Raw genomic sequence first — 21,381 nt, 5'->3', positions numbered from 1 at the left:
TACACCTGTATAGTACGGCCTTGTAAGTAGATGTACTGAGGATTTATAGGTCAGAAGCTAAGGGGAAAAAAGCTATTAAGAGTCTGAGCCTCAGTAGACACTTTATTTACGGGAGCTATTTAAAGGCAAATTTTCTTCATTTTTATTTTAGAACAAAATAGAGTTTTTAAAGTCAACTCAAGGGTTACAGGTGATGTAGAAACCCATGAGCTGGGTACAGAGAAGCATGGCATTCATAGAGAAACACAGAGAGTCTTGAGCTGGTATTGCCAAAATTTCCTTCCAGGCACCTTCGGCATCTCGTGGGCCCAGGACCGGTCACACGAGAAACTAGGACCAGCAGTGTGTTTCGGAGCATGTCTTTGGCCTCCTGAGATTGCTTCGTGCTGCTCCAGTTAAGGGAGAAACAGAGGATCTATCCCAGGCGGCAAAATGTATCTGAGAGGCTTTCCTGCTCTCCTGCTCCAACTCCTACCCGGAGGGAAGAGCTCTGGGAAAGCTGCCCTGGGCAAAATCCAGATGCCTGATGTTGACACGGGTGCAGGGCTGGATAGTCACTGGCCACTGCAGGCAGGGTGCGGGAAGGGTTACACACACCAATCCTCGCGCCTCCCTTGGCATCTGTACCGTGGAGGGCTCTGCCCCTTCCTGCAGCCTGCGCTCTACAATATAAATTGCAAGAGTCTAATGGAAATGTAAGAAGTGCCAAATAAGAAGCCAGCTCCCGTTCTTTTTTTTTTTTCTGAACAAAAATTGAAAACATTCTTTGAAATGAGTTTTGTTATGAGAGTTACCTTGACATCGACCCAAAGACATGACTTCAATTTTCTCCTGTTTCTGGCATGATGCCTCTTTGATTTGACATGCATTATCATAAGATTTCCCATCGGAAGCACAAAGAGGATTGAAGTTGGTTTGAGAACAGTCAATGTTGCACACACACCTGAAAAGATAAAGAAAGAGAAAAAAGAAAAGGCTAATATGAGAAAGTTTCTTCATGATATCATAAATACATCTCAGAAATAAAAGTGTTTGTATTTTCCTGACTGCACAATGCAAATCAACAGAATGAAGGTGGAAAGTTCTGTCAAGAGGTCATTTGTATTTCTGGATGGAAATGGAATGCAGGGAGAGGGAAGAGACACAGAAAAGAAAAGCAAGCAAAAGGAAAGATAAAAAAGAGGGTTATAATGGAAAACTATGCCACACAACGTCACCACTTGTAATTTCTTGTAAACCAAAGAACACCCAAGCAGATATGCAGGTAATTCAAGCTGCTGTGCCCTCCTGCAATTAAAGACGTCCCAAAATTCACCTCTGTTGAGATGCTGCCCATAATGCGGTTTTATATTGATTTATGATTTAATTCTGATAATAATTACAGCACGAAGTATGTGATACTGAAGCCTCATTTCACCCTATTGGGATGAAACCACCTGCCAAGACTGAGACTGACACTAGCCATGGGACGGTCCTCTGCTCTGTGCTTAGGGGTGGCAGGATGTCCCCAGCTCCTGGACGCCGTGGGCCTACTCAGTATTAAAATCAGGGGAATGCTGTTTTTGGGAAAGACTTTGTGCACAAGCGCTTTATAAAGCCTTTGAATAACTCAGCAACGAAAAAGCCTTACCCAGGTGTCACCCAGGAAGGACAGTGCCCGCTCCCCACCTGGCAATGTGCTCTGTGCAGCGCCAAGGATCCCACGGCCGAGTAGCGCGTGGGCAAGCGCAGGCAGGGCAGCGGCAGCCCTGTCCTCGGGGAGCTTAGGGGCATCTCCAGAGCCACAACAACCCAGCTCGTGAGCTCCTGGGCCGCCCCAAGACATGAACCGAAAGCACAGTGTGGGGGTCACTTCGAAAGCCAGGTCGGATCTGAATAACACACTCACGTGGACACATCCTGACCCCAGCAAGCCTCGCCATTGCTCAGAAGATGGAGAAGCCTAATTACTTTCACCAACAGCAGAAGCCTAATTACTTTCTCCTTTTTTCTTTAGGTTTCTCCTATTTCATCATCATTAGTGATGTCAGACACCCTTGGGCATGGGCAAGGGAAAGGCATGCTAATCTTCTGTCCCTCGACTGTGCCATGTAACAGACAGCTCAGGCTCACCAACGCTTGCGTTAGCACCGATGTGATCCTGCTCGGGGACAAGGCCAGAGGTCTAACTTGGCAGCTGCTCCAGCTCTTCTGAGCACATAGCTGTGCACACGCGGCTATCTAAGCTCTTCCTGGCTCCTTCTGACATTTACGGCAATGTAATACAGCTGATGCTCTACCTCCAGCCCACTATTCGCGTTGAACCTCACTGCACCGACTCGACAGCTCTCCCTTTGGAAAGTTAAGTAATGGAAATGTCAGCCTCTAGCCTCGCCGCTTGATTTAAGAAAGTGTTTAAAAGTCAGTTCTCCTCCCATTCGCACCAGGCATCTGGGCACCTTCGACCACTGGAAGTGGAGAGGGATATATGCAAGAGGAAAACTTTGGTGGAAAGAGGAAACATAGGAAATTAGACAGTGTGGGCTAGATTTTTCCACCATCCCCTTTGGCATCCGGCCTCTGCGAACGTGCCCAGGGTGATGGAAATCAGTGGAATCAGTACTTGTCTTCTTTTAGGCTTTCTTTACATTGGGTAGGTCTAATTTCTGCAAATGTTCACAAAATACAGAAAACTTGAGCTCCAAAAGAGGCCAATGGTGAAAAGCTGTGGTCATATATTAAATTTGATGATTTCATAACTAGTTGAAGAACAGAGTCTGGCTCCCTGTGTAACAACTTCCCCACACTGATGAACATACAGAATATAAGAAAAAAATCCAGTCCATTTCCTAAGAACCTCCTTATCAGCGGAATTAGAATGTTCTGCTCCACCGAAATATCATTTCTTCCCGCAGCCGTTTCCAGCTTCCCACCTTAGTCAAACTCACTTCATTAGGAAACATTTACTGCTCAAGCAACAGTAATTCTTTCCACGTAGCTCCACCATTTGCATTTCAGATGGGACACAATCAGCCATATGCTCCCTTTTTTGTAATAAGACAGCTCAGAAACAGCTTCACTCTACATTTTGCTACAAAAAATGAATATAGGTTAATATATACTACGTCTCAAGTCAAGAGAAAATTAAGTCAATGAGAAAATTAAAACAAAATGGTGCTCTTTAGGGGAAATCTAAGCAACTTTGGATGCAATTTAAAAAATGCCTAGGGGATGTAGGAACCTATGCTCAGAGTTAGGCACTTAGACATACTTTTAAAGGGGGTTATATGCTTAAAGATGCCTGCAAACACTTTGTGAGGGATTTCTAAAATCTCAGAGACCTCTCTCCCACTGATTTCAAAGACCATTGCAGAACCCATTAGGCATTTATTTGCACCTTTTGATATCTCCCAAAAAACAGTTCCAGAACAACTTTTCTGACCTCCTTCAGTAAAAGTGAGAACAGAACCGAGATTTTTCTCCACCCCTTTCTAAAACCTTAACTGCAAAATCAGCCTGCCTTTCCAAGCAAGATCTCTGTAGCCGCATGCTGCACTAAGAGGACACACCACACGAGCGCCATGAACCACACGCTACTTGTGCTAACGTCAGATTGCTCGTGCACGAGGGAGAGCAGGAGGGGACAACCTGGGGACGACACTATATGCTCAAATCTTACAGGATTTCCTGCGTGAAGCTTGATTTTTAGGGTTGACTAGAAGGGTGGTAAAAAACTGCTACAGTACTTAGCCACCTCAATCTCCTTGCTGCAAGGATCTGTGCGTCATCCACCCCTTGCACAGTTTTCAGCGGACCGCTTCTAACTTGTATCTGCAGTTTCTTACTGCTTTTACACTTATATACCCCGATCCTACTTTAAGGCTGCACAATTAAGTCACATCAAATATATGTCAGGAAATGCTAAAGGTAGGATTGCATCAGGAAGATTAATGTGCCTGGGCTGCTGACTCTGTTTAATTTACAGTGCTCATCTTGTCAGGGAAAATGACAGTATATTCAAACACATTTTTTCGAACTACAGAAACAAGCAGACTGCCAATTCAACCATACCCTCGAAGTCCAGAAGAGTAAACTACAAAGAAAACGTGGGACATTTACTCCAAACATGCCTGCCCAGGCACACATGGCCACAGAGCATACATCATCCTTCGGCTGGATCCACCAGTGATGTAACAAATACAAAATGAACGGCTCTTAATGTACTTGACTGAATGAAATCCTTGTAGCCATAGGTAAAGGTGCCTTCGCTTCTTGAAGCATTAGAAAACACAGAAGTGGGACTGTCTCCTATTAAACAAGCAGAACCAAACCGTGACACCCCTACTTGGACCCCAGGGCACACATTAGGTGACAGTCCTAACGGTGTTCAAGACTTCAGATCCCATGGGATGCGGGAATCCCCTACCCCAAAGAGGGCCTCGCCCCAACGCTTTTCAGGCCAAGAAATCCCGTCCTGCTCCTCGCTGGCACCCAGCGCCAGCGCTTCCCTTCTCACACTCAACCTGCAGCCTGGCCATGTCCAGCCTCTGCCCTGTCATCTTCTCGTTCTTTCACAAGTGACGAAATCGGAGCGGCCTCATCTCCCTTGGCTGTCGGCTGTGCAGGCCCCGCTGCCTGCGTGGGGCTGGCAGCACGCACCCCGCTGCCATGTGGCTGGCCGGCAGGCCGGGGGCCTGCCTGCAGCTTCCCGGTCCCCGAGGCACTTCAGTATGCCTCTAATTTTAAGTAATTTGATCATTTGACCATTTTATCATCCTGGCTATGACTTCTGATTATAGTTATATCAATAAATCTATTTGGTTTCTCTGTTCCAAAGCGTAGTGCTGAAGAAAGCTTGGCAATATAAAGGCTGACGGAGCTTTCCTCGGGCTCAAGAAGCTGTGAGAAGGTCAATGAGGTCTCCTAGGGGGTCACAGTATAAAACTACCCAAGAGCATACACAAACTAAATGTGTAAGGCTTAACTATGCCTTCTGCAGTCACAAAAGCAGCTTTAAAAGCATCTGTGAGGAAGGAGTGCTTCCAAGATGTCAACCGATACCCTGCGGCTCCCCTGAGAAAGGAAGAAATACTGAATGCTGTCCCACAGGCCCGTCGCATCTTTCAAGTAATGGGCTCATATGTTAATTGATTAAAATTTGGGCTGTCACTGTAAGCTATCATTAAACAAGGCTCACTTTCTTATGTCTATTCTTCCAGGTCATTGTGATAGTCTCTGATGAATTTCACTTCTTTTATGGGCTTTATTTTATTCCATTTCATTTCATGTGATGAAAATCTTGGAGGAGCTGAACATCCAGCAATCCACTTATTTTGGTGACCGTGAAAGCAAAAACATCAAAACAAACTAAAAAGACTGTCCAGCGGGCAAACCTGGGTACCTCCTTGGGCGATTCTGGGCAAACTCGCCGAGGCGCATCCTGCAGCACTGTTGGTGACATTGCTGGACCCACTCATGAGATCATCATGTCCAAGCAGAAGTGGAGGGTCTCTGCAGACGGAGGTGCAGCTCTGCAGCTGACACGCTGGAGAAGCCCACGAGGCTGCCTATGGGAGGGCTGGCAGAGCTGAACTAAGCCTGAAGCAGGTAAGATGCTGACAGGCACCTCCTTGCGCCTCACTACTGACTTGTGGGGTGCAAGTCGCTGCACTTTGTTCTTTGAGCTTCTGTCAAGGCAGTAACTACAGTAAATGAACGAAACAGCACAAGAGAACCCATGTGAATTTTGGGAGCGGCTGTCACTCTTTCACCTGTGTAACACACTTCTCCCCTTCCCAGGGAAATGAGAGAGGAGCGCAAAGTAGACCAGTAGTTATTGCCTGCCCAGATCTTGGCCGTGAAAAAACACTGCCCATACCCCAGAGAGGTCTATGTCCCAGCAGCGATGGCAATGTGCTGCACCAGGCTGCTTGGCCAAGCTGGAGCAGCCAACTTGGCTTTCTGTCGAATCAGTCTCTGTAAAAATTAATGGGGTCAATAAACCAGGCATGGGTGAGTACACAGGCTCCTAACTCCCCACTCTTCTGCAAATAACATATGGCGTTATTTTCTGGGCAGAGAGAGTACCTTTGCCTGCAGAGAGCATGACAGTGAAGAGAGGATTCATGGCTATGAAGGACTGTCCCTGGAGGGAGGAACTGTGTTTTAAGGAGGCCTCTCAGTAAAACGAGAGAACGGTTCTTTACCCATGAAGTGTAGAGGAATGCTATAATTATATTTCCTCAGTTCATGAATAAAGTATAATCATTAGTGACACAGTGATGATAAAAAGAACCCCACTCCATGCTTTATCTTTAGTCCTAAGACAACTATTCAGTCTTTATTTTCAGGAATTACTGAAAAATAATTTAAAAAAAATACCACGCAATACCTGCGCATAGCACGAGGAAGGTTTCATACATAGCTCTGATGGCAAGGAAGGAGGACAAATGAGACAATGCTTCTAAAAGACTGGTTTTACTGGGAGCAGATGCAAGCACATTTTTGTCGGAGTGAGATGGCAATGGCAGTTCTTCCCTATTCAACATCTTCTAGTTAGCTCTCTGCAGTTTGGAAACCTGAGAGCATTGTTGGTACTACCTCTGTTTATTAAAGATTCATATTCAGACTTTGCTGGCCATGGGTCATTTGCTACTGAGCAACAGAAACCAGAGCAACAGAAAATTGTGTCTGAGAGATCCGCAAAAAAGTACTTAATGAAATGACTAACGTCTTCAGCCAAGTGTCTCGTTGATTACAGGGTCCAAACAGCAGAACAGCAATAAATCTGCCACAAAGAGAATTGTCAGTCAAGAAAAAAGGCATAAAACCAAACAGAGAGGAAAGTGAGAGCTAAAAATGTGAAAATGCAAATCTAGTGTTATTTTTACTAGTCAGAGCTCTGATATTTGAGCGCATATGCTAATTTGGTCAAGTGTGAGATCCCACCATGTCTCAGTGAGCACTATTTTACAGGCAAAGTGATGTTCCATTCAGCAATCATTTTAAACATGTCGTACATTTTCTCCGTGCAAAAATAAAAAAAGCAAGGAAAAAACCAACAACATTTTGCAGCATAAAAAAGCCCAAAGCCTTCCCTTTGCCATAAAACAGTATATAAATAAAACCACGTTTGTTGTACATTTATGATATTTCCACCAGAGACATTTCTTATCTTCCTCTGTTCTGACTAGAAAACCATGATCAGAAACTCAAATTTCTGGTTGGATGTCAGTGTGGTCCTCTCCAAGCCCCCTGCCCCTCCGAGTAGGACATTAAATGCCCATTTAAAGCAAACCTGGCAGTATACGCCTGCATAAAGGGCCTGGCAATCAGTCCCAAATGCCTGCTCTATCATTTGGATTCCTGCAAAGTTTTTCTTTCTGGTACACGGGGCATCTTTGTTGACATTACCAGCAGGCAAGTTGAAATGAAGCCAGGCTTAACATTATGCCTCAGCGTTCGAACACGCATTGTACCGTGGTTCAGCTGTGTGTCAGGAGGCTGGTGGCCGTGCTCATTTACCCAGGCAGCTTTGGGTATGTTTAATATGTCTCAACACAACACCACGCAGAGATACTTGAACTAGCTCTAAGCAGGGACTGGCAAGGTTAACCAGGCCGGGCAGATCTGTGCTCACACGCATCCACCACCTCTGGGAGCTCCGCTGGCCCACTCAGACCGTCTGTGTGCTGCTGCATTGCACCTCGTTAAAACACACTGCCTGCAATACCGCTTTACTGGGCCCAGAGCAGTGACAGGCCACCTCTGCTACCTACTTTGGCACCACATTGTGTCATCCTCAAAGCTGCCTGTGCACACAGGAGCTAAACTGGATTGCTCCGAGGGAGCTTGCACGCACCTGTGTTTCAACATCAGTCTCAAAAGGACCACATAAATACCAGCCCATTTACAAAGACACCATTAAGCTTTACAGTAATGTCATACAGCCCTGTAGCAGCAATGACTTGGTATTATTATACCCGTTCTACAGAGAGGTAAGTTTTAGTGTGAAGTCCTAGCACGCTCAATACAGTCAACAGGGACTTTTGATAGCTTGGCCGAGCTCAGGTACACTACAGTGGTCTCTGCTGTGTGTGGAGCCCAGCCCAAGAGGATGGTACTGAATGATGTCTCCAGCTAGAAGACAAAAACTGCCTGGCATCCTTGCCTGGTTTTGCATAAAGCTGAACATCAGGTATGCAGACACACACATATATATAACAGTATATACAAAATGCACCCATAATGCACACAGGCACGCAATTTTTTACACTTGCTATGAACCATACCCTACAACCTGCCTGTGCTTGCCAGGAGATTGAAATCCTATCATCGCACTCTTAAGAACATCATTAAGAATAGAGACGCTGCGTGTCTCCTTCAGAACAAACTTTGCTGTCTTTTTGAGGCTGATGCAAAACTTTAGCTGCAGTGCAGAACAATAAACAATACATATTTTATAATGGCAGCACAAAAATAGCATGCAATATTTCTTTCCTGGGCTTGCTAGTGCTTCTCTTCTGCTTTAAGATCACAAGAGAAGAAAAAGCATGGCTTATTTTGAGTGCCTTCCATTCAATGTTATTTATTTATTTATCTAATTTATTTTTCCTTTCTGTCCTTTGCAGACCAGCTGCTGCACTAAGGGCTTTAGCACATGTACTTCTCACAGTGGCTTCCCTCAGATATTTTATACCTATTTCAACTGTTCAAATGTTTATCTTCACCAGGAGTGAAAGGAGAAAAGCTCGATTCCCTCAGGGTGACGCAATGTTTCTGCATGGCATTTCAATAGCATCCTGTTATTCAAACAATTAGAAATCACAGAGACTATGCACAGAATTATCAGCATACTGCATAGAGATTTTTATTATTATGTAGTGCATAATGAAAATGATTTGAAGGACCCCAAAGCATCATAACAGAAGGAAGCACTGAATAATCAGGTGATTTTTTTTTTCTTTTGACTGCAAGAGACCAAAATATTGTTTACTGGACATATGTCAAGCTAAAATGTACTGAAGTGGTGAATGTATTTATTGCTGCCCTTCCTTGCATACCAAATGCAACGTAATCTGGGAGCCTAGCTGGAGAGCAGTGCCAGGAGCTAGGGCAATCGCCGTACAGCTGCCACGCTGCTGCTTAATAGCAGGGAGTGACTGGCACTGCTTACAAATACGTACGGATTTTTCAGAGCACGTTTGTTACGACGGCTCATGGAGGTTGTTTCAAGATGGTTTTGCGGACCGCTCCTAGAGGCACCTTGCCTTAAGCCGTGAGGAGAGCGGGCCGGGCGCCGGCTCCTTCCCACAGCCAGACCAGCTCGGTGAGGAGCTGGTCCCATGCTCCACCAGTTTTCAAGGTTTCATCCTGGAGACTGCAGCTCATGAAAACTGCTTTAATCTGCTGGGCAAGACACTGCAACTTGATTCCTAATTCTCCTTTCGTTTTTTTTCCCTGTAACTTTTTCTACTAAGTTTTTAACAGAAAACATCACAAGCTTCACCTTTGCTTCCCTCTTACAATTCAAAGCACCAATTATAATATGACCTTCATCTGGCTTCCCGATGCCTCTAGTGCCCTCAACAGTACATTGAATTGTATGCTAACACCTTTAGGGCAAAATAAATGTCTCGTTTTATTTTTTTTAACTATCATTCCTATTTAAAAGGAACTAAGCTGTGTAAAACAGTTTTTGCTAGACTGGATGCTTTAAACCCAAACAGAGAAACTAGGGAATTACAAGGCTGATGACTGGGTCTGAAGAGCGATGGAAAAATCCTCACACTAGCTCTAGGACTAGAGAAGAAAATTCTAATTCTGTTCACATGGCAATTCAAGTGTCTGCAGGTATCTAACGTGAAGTTTATTTAAAGCACATAGAATAAAATAAAGGCCTTTTTATGGTTTGCCTACGCTTGGTGTCCTTCACGCCTCTATAGTCTGTGCTAAAACAAAGCTTTGCTGACTGTTCCTCTGCCTCTGTAAACATTTGAGGCTGACCTTCACCAACGTTTTACCGCTGCGTGCCTCAGCCTGCTGATACTGTTCACTCCTCTCTTGAAGCCAGCAGAATAATGAGACTTGTTCCCACGAATCCCAGCATTTCACCCTGGCCTACAAGAGCCAGGGGGAATATTGCAACGCCTGGTGGGAAGCACGGGACACCATCTAGCTTCAGGTCCTGGTGTGGACCTTGCCATGCAGCGAGGCTCGGTCTGCTCCCAAACTGTGGTAACAGCTGGGATGGCAGCAATGGCAAATTTCTGGTGACAGCTTTGTTAACACCACCAGAAGTTACTTCTGAAAGTGGACTCTGATTTACCAGTGGGAGTAGAGGTCCTGCCAGCATAGACCAGTGCCTTGCAAGCCCTGTCCCATGCAGCATGTGAGCCATCCCCTGCTGGTGCGGAAGGCAAGGCTTAGGAGTGAACTTTCTAAAACTAGTGAGAAGAAAACAGTGGTAGAATAATTCCTCCTTGTAAAGACTCCCTCCACACGTGCAAAATCAGACTAACCTCACCATAAACTGCTCTTTGTCCTCAAACACATGTGCTTCCTGCTTCTGAGGAGACCTGCCTGAGGCAGCACCCTCTGAATTGGCTGCTGTACTCCAGGCTACCCCGCTTGGTAGGCCGATTACAAACAAATTACAAATTACAAATTACAAACCAAAGTCCAGCCTAGCTATTTATTGAAATTTTAGGAGGATACTTCCAGGCTTTCCTTCAGATATTGTCTGCACCTCCTGCAGAGACAGAAATAAGGCCGGATAACCTCATGTCAGCCTGCACAGTGATGAAATGAGATCCTGGCCCATAGGTATGAGGCTGGAACCGATACAACCCCAAGCAAATCACTGCACGTGCAAGAAAGGGAGAGCAATAGTAACCCTCTTTTTCCTCAGAGCGTTGAGGTCTGTAGGTGAAAGCTGCTGTACAAAACTAGGTATTACTACTGGCTGGGGATGCTGCCTCTTCTCTGTCTGTCTCACGACGACCACAGCGGCTGGCTGCCTCCGGGAGCAAGCCCCAGGGGGAAGTACAGCTGCCAGGGAAAGGAAGACGAATGAATGAATGAATGAAACGTGCCGTCTCAAGGACATGTCCTTGCCAGCAAACTACCGAGATGAGAGTCACCCACTTCAGGTCTGGGACAGGCATCAGTGAATCCAGCTGCAGCTCCCGAAAGGGATGCCCCGCAAGCACCACATCCCGGCCAGGACGGGCATCCCTGGGGCAGCCGCGCTCCTCTGCGTGGGAGGGCTTCGTTACGAAACAGGCAGGCTGAGAGATAGCAATTAGCTCTGTCCGTCTGGGCACATCTCACACGGGCTTTTAGCTGCGACTTGCGCACGGGAAAGGACCGGGGCAGGAGGTGGACGCCGTGGGGAAGGGACACCTGCCACCCCGCAGGGCCTGTGAGAGCTGGGGTCAGCCCTGCACGTCAGCTCCTACTGAGCTTTCCTCAGGCTCATATTTAATGCATGGGATGTATTTTTAATGTCTTAGATGTGTGAACAAATTGTGGCCTTGATGTTCCAACAAGGGAGTGTGAAGGAGCCTCCGACCTTCTGCAATGGATGCAGTTTTAATTTAATAGTTAACATAAAGTGGGATGGAAGAGATGAAGCATTCTATTAAGACATTTGATAATAAATTGGAAAGTGCTTCCCAGTGCTTTACATAGTTATTCTCTCTGCTGATCTATTTAGCCAACACATGTAATTCTGAGCTACAAAGTTGTATTCCTGCTTTCGTAAACATACTTACATAAAACTCAATAACAACACAGTCTATTTATTGCTAAAATGCTAGTAGGAAATTGGAAAAGGTATAAATACAATTCATTGCTGGTGATCTCCTGCCCCCTGAAGGCACTGTAAGGCTCCAAATCTTGCTCAGTTCACAGCATCATAAAACCAAAGCAATAAATGTCACTCCTTTCTTGATTGTGCATTAGGCCAATCGGCTTTTTATTGCGACTAAATAGGCCGTCATGAAGGCACTGCTCAGTTTACTACTAGGGTATGACTTTGGCTAAATGGGGGGCCAGGGAGGGAGGAAAGCTTATTTTTAAATAACAAAAAGGGGAAAAGAAAACAAACAAAAAAAGGGGCAAAAATGCATTGCTATCAAAGGTCTCTGTACCTGCTCTTTCATGCTGTAATGCCCTCGTGTACGGAGAAGATTTCGTGTCAACGCACATCAATATTTGATGTGTGTTATCATACTATCCCTTACGTGCGTTTTCACAACGCGGTGAGCCCAGGCTCCCCTCGCCATGGGGTTACACAACCAAGCGGTAGCTTCGCCTCAGAGCACCCACGCACAGCTCTGCCCTTGCAGAGCCAAAAGGGATCCCTTTGCGTACCTCCCACAACGTGGCAGGAGCCGGGCACCATCTCTGCAACACCCTGTGAGAGCACAAACCAGACTGTGCCGAAACCTTTCCTTCAAATGCAAATAAAGGCGCCCGCGCGCGCGCTTGGAAGGCCGCTGCGCTTTCCTACCTAGGGCTGAAAACTGCAGGAACAGCTGGTGGCAGAGGAGTGGAAAAAAACACCCCGAGCTCATCTGCTCCCCCGTTAAACCAGGCACGTACAACGGCTGCTCCCTGCCACGCTGTCACGCGTGTATGTTGTATGTGGAAACTTCCCGAAATCAGAGCGGGACGCTGGCGCTGCCTCGCACGTGTGACGCCCGGCCACGCACGTGCACCCTTGTAACGCACACAGACCAGCGTCAGCGCCGTCCCCAGCCACGGCCGAGCTGCCGTTCCCACCGCATCAATGGTGTGTGTGCCACCTCGGCCTCCAGCCGGGCCGGGGGAGGCAGGACCTCCCTGCCGCCTTCAGGTAGTGTCCCCAGAACCTTCCCGAGCTCCTGCGCACGGGCAGCAAAACGCAAGTCAGCTTTAGGTTCTCTCCCTGCTTCCACAGTCTCTGTCCTTTCCCAGTCCATCCCTCCAGCCTCCTCTGCCGCAACCACCCCCCCCCGCCAATGCCTCCGTGCCTCCCGTCCACACACCACACGCTGAACGTAGCGGTGGGCGTCTTGGCCACAGAAATCTAACAGGAGAACTTGGCTGTCTTAAGCCACGCTTTTAAAATTATTGCAGCTTTTTTTTTTCAACTCTAATGTTGACAGACTAATAATTGTGAAAAGAAATGACAGCTCTGCATGTCCTACAAGCCTTCCCCCCCTTAAGTTTCAGAAGAATTTGTGTCTTGCTCCTACAGGAGCATGGCACCACGGTAAGACAAGAAACTCCCCCCCAAAATCTCAGAAGTTGTTTTTGGCTTTTCACAAATCAGTATTTCCTCTGAAGCAATCGAAGCAGTCAGTAAGCCAAATTCTGCTTTTATCACCACAATTTCCAAGTTATTCCTTTGCACTCTGCGAATGACTGTGCATTTACACTCTGACAGTCTGTTCTCCCTTCTGCCAGCGAAAGGCTCCACTGGCTACTGAGAACTTACACTCCACCGTTACGATACTGGGAGAGAACTTTTGTTTCACTGAAGTCAGCGGAATAACTTTCATTGACTTCCATAAGCTGGAAGTTCACCTTCTGAAACTGAAAACCAAGTTTGGATCAGCATCTAAAAAGAGGAGCACAAGGCAAAAAATCTATAAGCTTTATGACTGTGTAGGGTATTATCCCCTGGACACGCAGCGAGTTTTGCTGTAATTGCAAAAGATAAAAAATGTCTTTTTTATTACAAACCCAAACGTTAGGGATTCCAGTTTTTGGATAAGAGATGTATGTGTCGTATAGGGTCCCTAAAAGACCTACTTCAGTGAGTAGTACAGATGGAACACAATGTGGGGTTGCATTTATCTGAGAACATTTAGAGCCGTGATATATAGTCTACATGACAGACTTCCTCGATGTATAGAGAAAATATAGCCAATTTCTTTGTGTAGGCTGAATTATTTACCAGAGTGTTCCAAAGTGTATTGGTAATAAAACACTATGAAGTATAAGTAACTCCAGACAATCTTGGCTTATGTTAAAACCAAGGTTTTTTTTAAGAATATTATTAAGAAAATAAATCCTGAGAATCTGGAAAGGCAGGACTTTGTCAAATGAACATAAGCCTCTGAAGGATTGCATTGACTCAGTGGATGGAAAGGTCAAATTCTCCAAACCCCCATCCTAAGGGAGTCGGGAATCAGTCTGCCTTTAAAATTAAATAGGCTATTTTGGCACAGGATGAAGGATGCAAAGATGGTAAGGTGACTTTGTGAAACTTACCTGACTGGGAAAAACAGTTGTTTTTAACTAGAACAAAATAAAATGTATGTAGAGTAAAGCAATTTCACCAGATGGCCAAACAAGCCATCAGTTTTCCAAGCATTAACTTTCTAGCCAAGCCACTAGTAGTGCATTCAGTTTAGAAATACAATGTGCTCATTCCTTTCTCCTACTCCTCAAAAAGACTGGACCATAAGCTGCTCTTAGAGAAACATCCTCTGAAGACAAAGCTAACTTACTGTTCCCATATCTTCCCTTGCTCTTTCTGTGGACTCACTGCTGAGGAAGAGGAAAACCACGCGCTTCTGGCTTGATTTTAGGTCTTTAGAAGTCAGTAGGGATCTTTCTCTGGCTATGGTTGGGCACAAAGTCAATTTTTCACCTGGGCTAGTTTTAAGTTGAAACTGCCCGCTGAGAGAGTCCTACAATATCTCAGTAGCCTGCCAATGAGAAACCTGACAGGAACTGTGGCGTTCATGCAATGCTCACCTGGGGACCTTGTTTTCTGGCTCTTACATGATGTCTAGACACTGGTTGCTAATAAGGCTGCAGATTTCACCTAAGCTGGAACTTTGTTCTTGTTTGTGTTGTGGACAGCAACTCAAGCTACAATTTTGTATTTTGCTAGTTTTCCAACTTTTGTGCCCGTTCACACGGCATTTCTTTCTACAGACCAAACGAAGGAACATGGCTGGGTTCTCTATTCAGCTCATGGCCCGGGCAGCAGATCTGGCTGACTAGCTTCCTATAAAAGCCACTGACCTGGCCCTTTCTCAGAGCAGGCTTAATAATTAAAATGTAACATCAGACAGGTAGGTGTCATCTTGATTTTTCTAATGTTCCTGACATTTTGTCTTTCATTGCAAATCCTTCATTGACCAATTTCCAGTTGCTTAGGCTACTTTTTTACAATATTGCTGACTCTTAGCCCACTGCACGGTACCTCTACAGTTACCTTAACGTGGTGTCTCAACAGTTACACTGGAAGTCAACTCTTTTCTTTTTATTTCAAAATCTTTTAACTGGAGAACATGCACCAAATGAAACATTAACAGCTAACAGAGCCAGAATTGGGCTAATTTCTGGGCAGGCACTGGAGGTAGCTCTGTTTTTAGGCTGAGCTAAAATAAGTGACACGGGTGTAAGAGGGTCTAAGCTGCTTGGTCGTCTCCTGCTGTGCAATGCAGAGATTGTGTGCTGCAGTGCCTTTACTCTCCTCTGTAAACCCTTGCCTGGACTGTTATTAGACATGACTACTAAGCTCCACGTGAAGATTTATGCAGCGGCAGCTTCACTTCATGCCCTTAGGTATGATCTCAAGTTAAGCAGAAATTTAAGTCTTTGCAGGATTGCATTTTTTAAATGATTTGATTCCATTTCTGTGTTTATTTGAACCACAAGTCCAATGAGTATGTTTAAGTGTTATATGTAGCCATGAACAAAGATCTACTTTTTGTCTAAAAGAGAAAGGAAAGCAGCAGAAAATGGCAATATAACTACTGTATAATGCACGGGACATTGCAGATGTTAAAGCAGCTCATTGTTTCTGCATCTGGAACAAGTAGGTCACACATAGTTATTATACACACTGCTGAACATGAAGCAGCCAATACTTGTGTAATGTATGTGAGCTTTCAAACTACCTTTTAGTACTTTATAGTGGTACAGCATCTTGTTTGCAGATGCTCTGGTTGAAAGCAACTGATTGAAGGGGGAAGGGACCCAAAGCTGACTGACCTAATTGCTGTGTGGATTGAGAAGCTGGCAAAATCGTTAGTTTCTTTTATATGTTTTCTTTCCATACTACAATAAAGATAAATATTGATTGCTAGAGCAATATCGATTGTAGGGGTCACCGCAGACGGCAGCTGCATGATTTGCACAAATATCTCCCATGTACAGTGCTGCTTATTTGCATGAGAATGCAGTTTCACCATCCTCATGTGTTGCAGACCGTTCACCTGCCTTATAGGAGCATTTACCCAAACTATATATATCAGTGATTAGCTGTAAAAAATGAAACAAAGGACTGAAACAGTTAATCATCTTAATATGCTTTGTGTGTGTGTGTCTGTCTGCTGTGGGTAAGTGGAGTTTATTGTCCCAGCCATGCGGAAAGAAGCGCGGGACACGAGGGACTTTCTGTAATTATGCTGCGACATCTCCACCTCACTTGGGAATACCACCCAGCCGCAGAGCATGCCTGAGACCGGTGCTCCTTCCTTTACTCCCCGACCTACACACTGAACATGCCAAGCGCCTTCATTCAGGCCTGGATGCCTTCCTCCAGTCTCCCGGCTTTGGGTCATCAGGGACACAGTGTCCCCACAGAATGGCTTCAGCATCTTCTCCTGAGCTGAACCTGCCTGGTGGGATCTTTGTCCACTTGCAAGAAATAGAAAAGGCTCCTCCAACGTGGGCCACGCTCGTGAGGAGGGAGGAAAGCTGCCTACCACAAGCATGGTGCCTATGGCAGAGCACAAAACCCTATGCTCAGCCAAGGAGGGCTTCCCACACCCTGGGGTGTGTGGGAAGCAGCAGGGGTATTTACACCCCTTTTTATCATTGGTGCAAACGCCTGAGTGGCCCATTCAAGGTCAGGCACCTCCTGCCAGGGATACTGCTGCCTCTCACCTCCAGGAGGGAGGAAGGGGAAAGCAGAGGAGCAATCCGCAGAGATGGCCTCCTCGGACACTGCCAGGCTGCAGGGAAAGCACTGTCTCCTGAGCACATTATACATTGCTGCGTGTCTGTCTTATAGCTAGCAAACTGCATCCTAATCTGGGCAATGCCGCACTTTGAGACTGCTGCTGGCTGACCTGCTGATATTGAAATTCAAAGGAAAAGCACGCATATTTAACCCCAATTCATCATTTTGATTTTGATTAACTCTACAAGTCAGAGGTTTGCAGGCTTTAATCTTGTTTTAAGAAAATACTCCTGTCCTCTCTTCTTGGTGCTTCCCAACAGGAAATTCAACAGAAAGGCTTTTCCTCGTATTTATCTCCTTCCACTTACTCGGACATATCACGGACCTCTGCAATAGCTGCCCAGTATCTACCCAAACCATGGCTTGTCCAGGGTAGAGAGTGCTCTTACTTCCTCAGTGGCCCATAAGAAGGAGATTAATACTGGAATCCAGGTTTCTGACGTGGTTATGCACGACACTAAGCCACTTTAGCAGATGAGCAGGCACTCCATTTGGTGAATACTATTTATATACAGTGAGTGAGTATTTCATAGATGCTTTTTGGAAGATCTTAGAAATACACCACAGTTGAGAACGTTACACTCCATTCTTCATTTCCTTTTAAGTTTATCTCTCGGGTGTTATGTTGAGTAGCCCTGTCTTACAAAATCAATTATTCTTTAGCCAGCTCAGAAATAAAAAACCCAAAGTAAGCAACACCAAATGTCTGATTTACCAATAGATTGCAATCCAGTGCTAAAGAGCATAGCCACTGCCCTGCTTTAAATATTCATGAAGCCCACTGGTGCAAAATGCATTAAAGGTGGGAATAATGCCAGTAATACACGATCCTCTTAGTGACAAGAAGCTTTCACATATTAAAGTAGCAAGATGTTAAAGACTTTCAACTGAACAGTCTTTGTTTTTAACCTAGAGGAAGAGATTCACTAATGGAATGCCAAATTGCATTCACTCTCGTGATACTAGACTGCAGAATAGGATAATAATACATGTGTGCTTTACCATGCCATGGAAAACCTGTTATTACAGTGGGTTCTTTTCTGCCTTTTCTTCGTATTTTTTAGAAAATGTTCACACACAAATCTTACCCCTGTGAGTAGTCTTCTATGTGACAAACCCTCTACCAGAATCCCAGGAGTCTAGCCATTAACAGATTGGTTTTACGCAAATAAGAAGATTTAAAAATAATGGTGGCACAGTACAATAGCACAATTTAGCTGAGTGATAACTGGCAATGAATAACCAAAAAAAAAAAAAAAAAAAAAAAAAAAAGAGGAGTTAAACCAGAGACAAGGGACTGCAAAATAACAGACTGTGACAATGTAGAATAATGTTAATTGTCGCTTTAAATCATCAGCAGCCCAACCACATCTGCTATCACACCTGTGCTCTCTTCTCTGATCTAGTCTGGCACCCTAGAAATATTAGGCGAACAGCCAGCCTCGCATCTCCAGCTCTCTGCAGTCTGGCTCTGCTACCAGCTTGCATCCCTCTTACCTGGAATGGATCAGGCACTGACCTTGCACCCTCAGACTGTTTCTGATCGATAGGGGACACTGCCCGTGCTGGGCTCATCACCCCGTAACAACAGGTCCTGGGGTTGCTGGGACCCACCGACCCCAGTTGGATTTTACAAATCTCATCAGTCAGGTGAGATAGCTAAAGGTGTCCTGCTTACATCTGAAATTTGATCTGCATAAAAACAGTGATCGGATAATAAATAGAAGTTTCTTTTCCCACTTAGTTCTAAGGACATTTTCTGAGCACCAAATCCTGGCAGGGGGAGTGGGGAATGGGTCTCTTTGGTGCCAAACATGGAAATTCAATTAATGTACGTTTGAAAGAGGGATTCTAGGAGCCCCATACATGGTCCACTTTTATTCTAAAAATAAGAATAACAAAGAGCTAACACCCAGACGGCTCATTTTTTAGAAAGACATTTATCCAAGACTAATCAGGGGGCATGAACAGGAAAACAGGGCTCTGTTATGGCATATGAAGTTGTTTACTTCAAAGCAGACCTTTAACAGGCTTTACATGGCCTTTGTACTTCTGAATGGAAATCTGCTTTCCTGCCTTTTAACAGTTTGTCTGCTAGCATCTTCCCAGCAAATGTCCTTCCCTGCTTCCCGCTCCGAGAAGCATCGTCCCCTGCAGAAGGACCGCCTGTCAATCAGGATTGAGAACTTTAGCTCCTGCAGTCATTATGCCGCTCCGTATAAGCCAAGTTGTTTCAAAGGGGAGGAATTAGACAGTGCAAAAGCTGCAGTGGCAACATTACTGGGGTAAATTGGATCGGGCTATTTTGCCAAGCTATTCCTGGGAAAAAATAAACACTGCTACTCAGTGCTTATGATTAATAATGTTATCTTGTAGCTAATTTTATTCCTTGCCCCTCTCTTCTCCTGCCTTCCAATTTGGAAGTGCACTTAATTATGAAAACATGAGCACTAGACTGTGAATTTTGATATATTAATTTGTTTCTACACTGCACCACCAAAACTCTCAAGGACAACCGGTCAAGGAGACAATGAAAACCCTGACACCTGGAGTAATTTTCTTACGCAAAGTCAAAATTAAGCAATTTCTTCCCCACAAATCTCATTACATTACTGCAAACCTATAACCATGATGCATTCTGCTCCTGTTTTTCAACACTACAATTTCTTTTGATGGCTTTCTTCTTGGGCAAGGCCTCTGTGGCCTGGTTACTTGGTGTTTTTTGAAGACTAGAACTGGAGGTTATTAAAAGCCTGGCGAGACAAAACCAAAACAACCACAAATGGATGACCATGACCATACTCCTAAGGTTCTTCACTGAAGAGCAGAAATGTTCATAACTTCATGCCTGACCAACAGTGCATGGATGCCTTGCCTGGATGAGGCCAGTTGCCCACCACTGGGCCCAGTTATCATGTTCACCATTTGTTCGTTCATTGACTCCTCCCTGCTCCATTCCTACTGTCCAAGTTAAGAGTTGGAGCAATATTGCTTTACTGACATCTCACTGCTCAGCCCCTGTATCCACCCTTTAGCTACCACCAGCCCATAGCTTCAGAAGCAACATCCAGACAACAGCTCTAACATTTGCATGATTATTTTGTTGTATCTCTAAATTTGTGTTAATTACTTAGATAGAAATATGAGGCTTGGCATTAAGGCAGCATTAGAAGTACAGCCCTGTGAATGGCAGCTTTCTTGATCTCTTGGCTGTTCCAAAATCACAATGAAATGGTTAGTTTAAAGTTGGTTTAACATATGCTTGCATAGTTTCCAGGCAAAATAAAAAAAAACAAAATCTGAGTAGATAGAATTATTTCCCTTCAGCTTATGTGGTTAAGGTTTAAAATAGTAAAAAAACCTGAGTACTTTTGAAACCTCTTTCAAAAAATAAAACAATTTCCATTGAGAAAATATCTAAATGTACACTGTAATTATTTCAGACATTTGAGGGTTAGGTTTTCAACTCCAGCAACTAGGAAAAAGCGAGACAGATTTCCCCCTGTTTCTAATGCCATACATGAATTAACATGATGATAATACCAATGATACTTTTTAACCAGAAAAGCTTTAGGTCAATTATTCTTCCCAATTCTATTTTTACCAAAGTATAAAGCTGTAAAACCCCAGATGGAATAACATAAGTTATAACAGCAACAAAATGGATAACTGTGTTTCTAAACTTTGTCTAAATTGTGCATGTTCCAAAATTATAAACCAGACTCTTACACATTTTTTCAGAGTAATAACCACCTCAATCACTGTGTGATGAATCTCTGCGTGCAGAAAATGGAATATCTAATATTTGTAATGCTTTCTAAACCACAGTACCTTTAAATAATACAACATTCATTAAAATAGAAGAGTAGACCAAATTACTGTACCAAACATCCTCTGCATCTTCGTCACACTCCGCCCCAAACTGGCAAATGTCACAGGTCGATGTCTCTTTTTGATTGGTTTCACCTGAGCCTTCATTGACTGTTTGATGGAAAGCAGAAGAATATACATTAGTAAAGACAGTACTGTAGCAAAGCACTTCTCTCTAGAAAAATCTATTCACCACGTCAGCTTAATGTGTTGTTCACAAAGCCGATGCCAGGCCCACAGACAGTGTTTCTGAATGGGGCCAACACAGAGATTTCCATGTTGGTCTGTGATAAATTCCCTGAATTATGGAGTTAAAAGGGAAACCGGAGAAAAACCCTTCCTCTTCCTTTTTCCACTTAAACAATGACCCCTTCAAGCTCCAGCCCGGGAAGGTTGTGGCAGCACTGAGCCTCACTGTTTTGCTCCCCGGGAAAGTAACGGAGGTGTACTGATAGCATCGCGTGCTGCCTTGTGTCCTTTACCGGTGAAGGCCTTGAGATGGACCCAAGGGGATGCTTTCCTCAAAAATGTTTTGAAATTACCTTCTGTGTGGTGTAACC

The 21,381-nt window shown here is 44.7% G+C and overlaps 1 protein-coding gene across 1 annotated transcript in view; it reads right to left on the bottom strand.

The window, feature by feature from the left end:
• LOC104626289 (tomoregulin-2-like) overlaps window positions 1–21,381 on the bottom strand; it is a 61,729-nt gene that overhangs the window by 33,110 nt on the left and 7,238 nt on the right. Inside the window, exons 2-3 of the mRNA XM_010294175.1 lie at window positions 20,836–20,932; window positions 795–943 (exon numbers count right to left, since the gene is read on the bottom strand). Of these exons, the coding sequence (XP_010292477.1) occupies window positions 795–943; window positions 20,836–20,932 (246 nt within the window). The remainder of the gene's footprint in view (window positions 1–794; window positions 944–20,835; window positions 20,933–21,381) is intronic.

This window comes from Phaethon lepturus, unplaced genomic scaffold (assembly GCF_000687285.1).
Source record: "Phaethon lepturus isolate BGI_N335 unplaced genomic scaffold, ASM68728v1 scaffold43240, whole genome shotgun sequence".
Taxonomy (NCBI): Eukaryota; Metazoa; Chordata; class Aves; order Phaethontiformes; family Phaethontidae; genus Phaethon; species Phaethon lepturus.
Note: the sequence above shows the minus strand (reverse complement) of the source record. Positions and strands in the feature narration are given on the sequence as shown.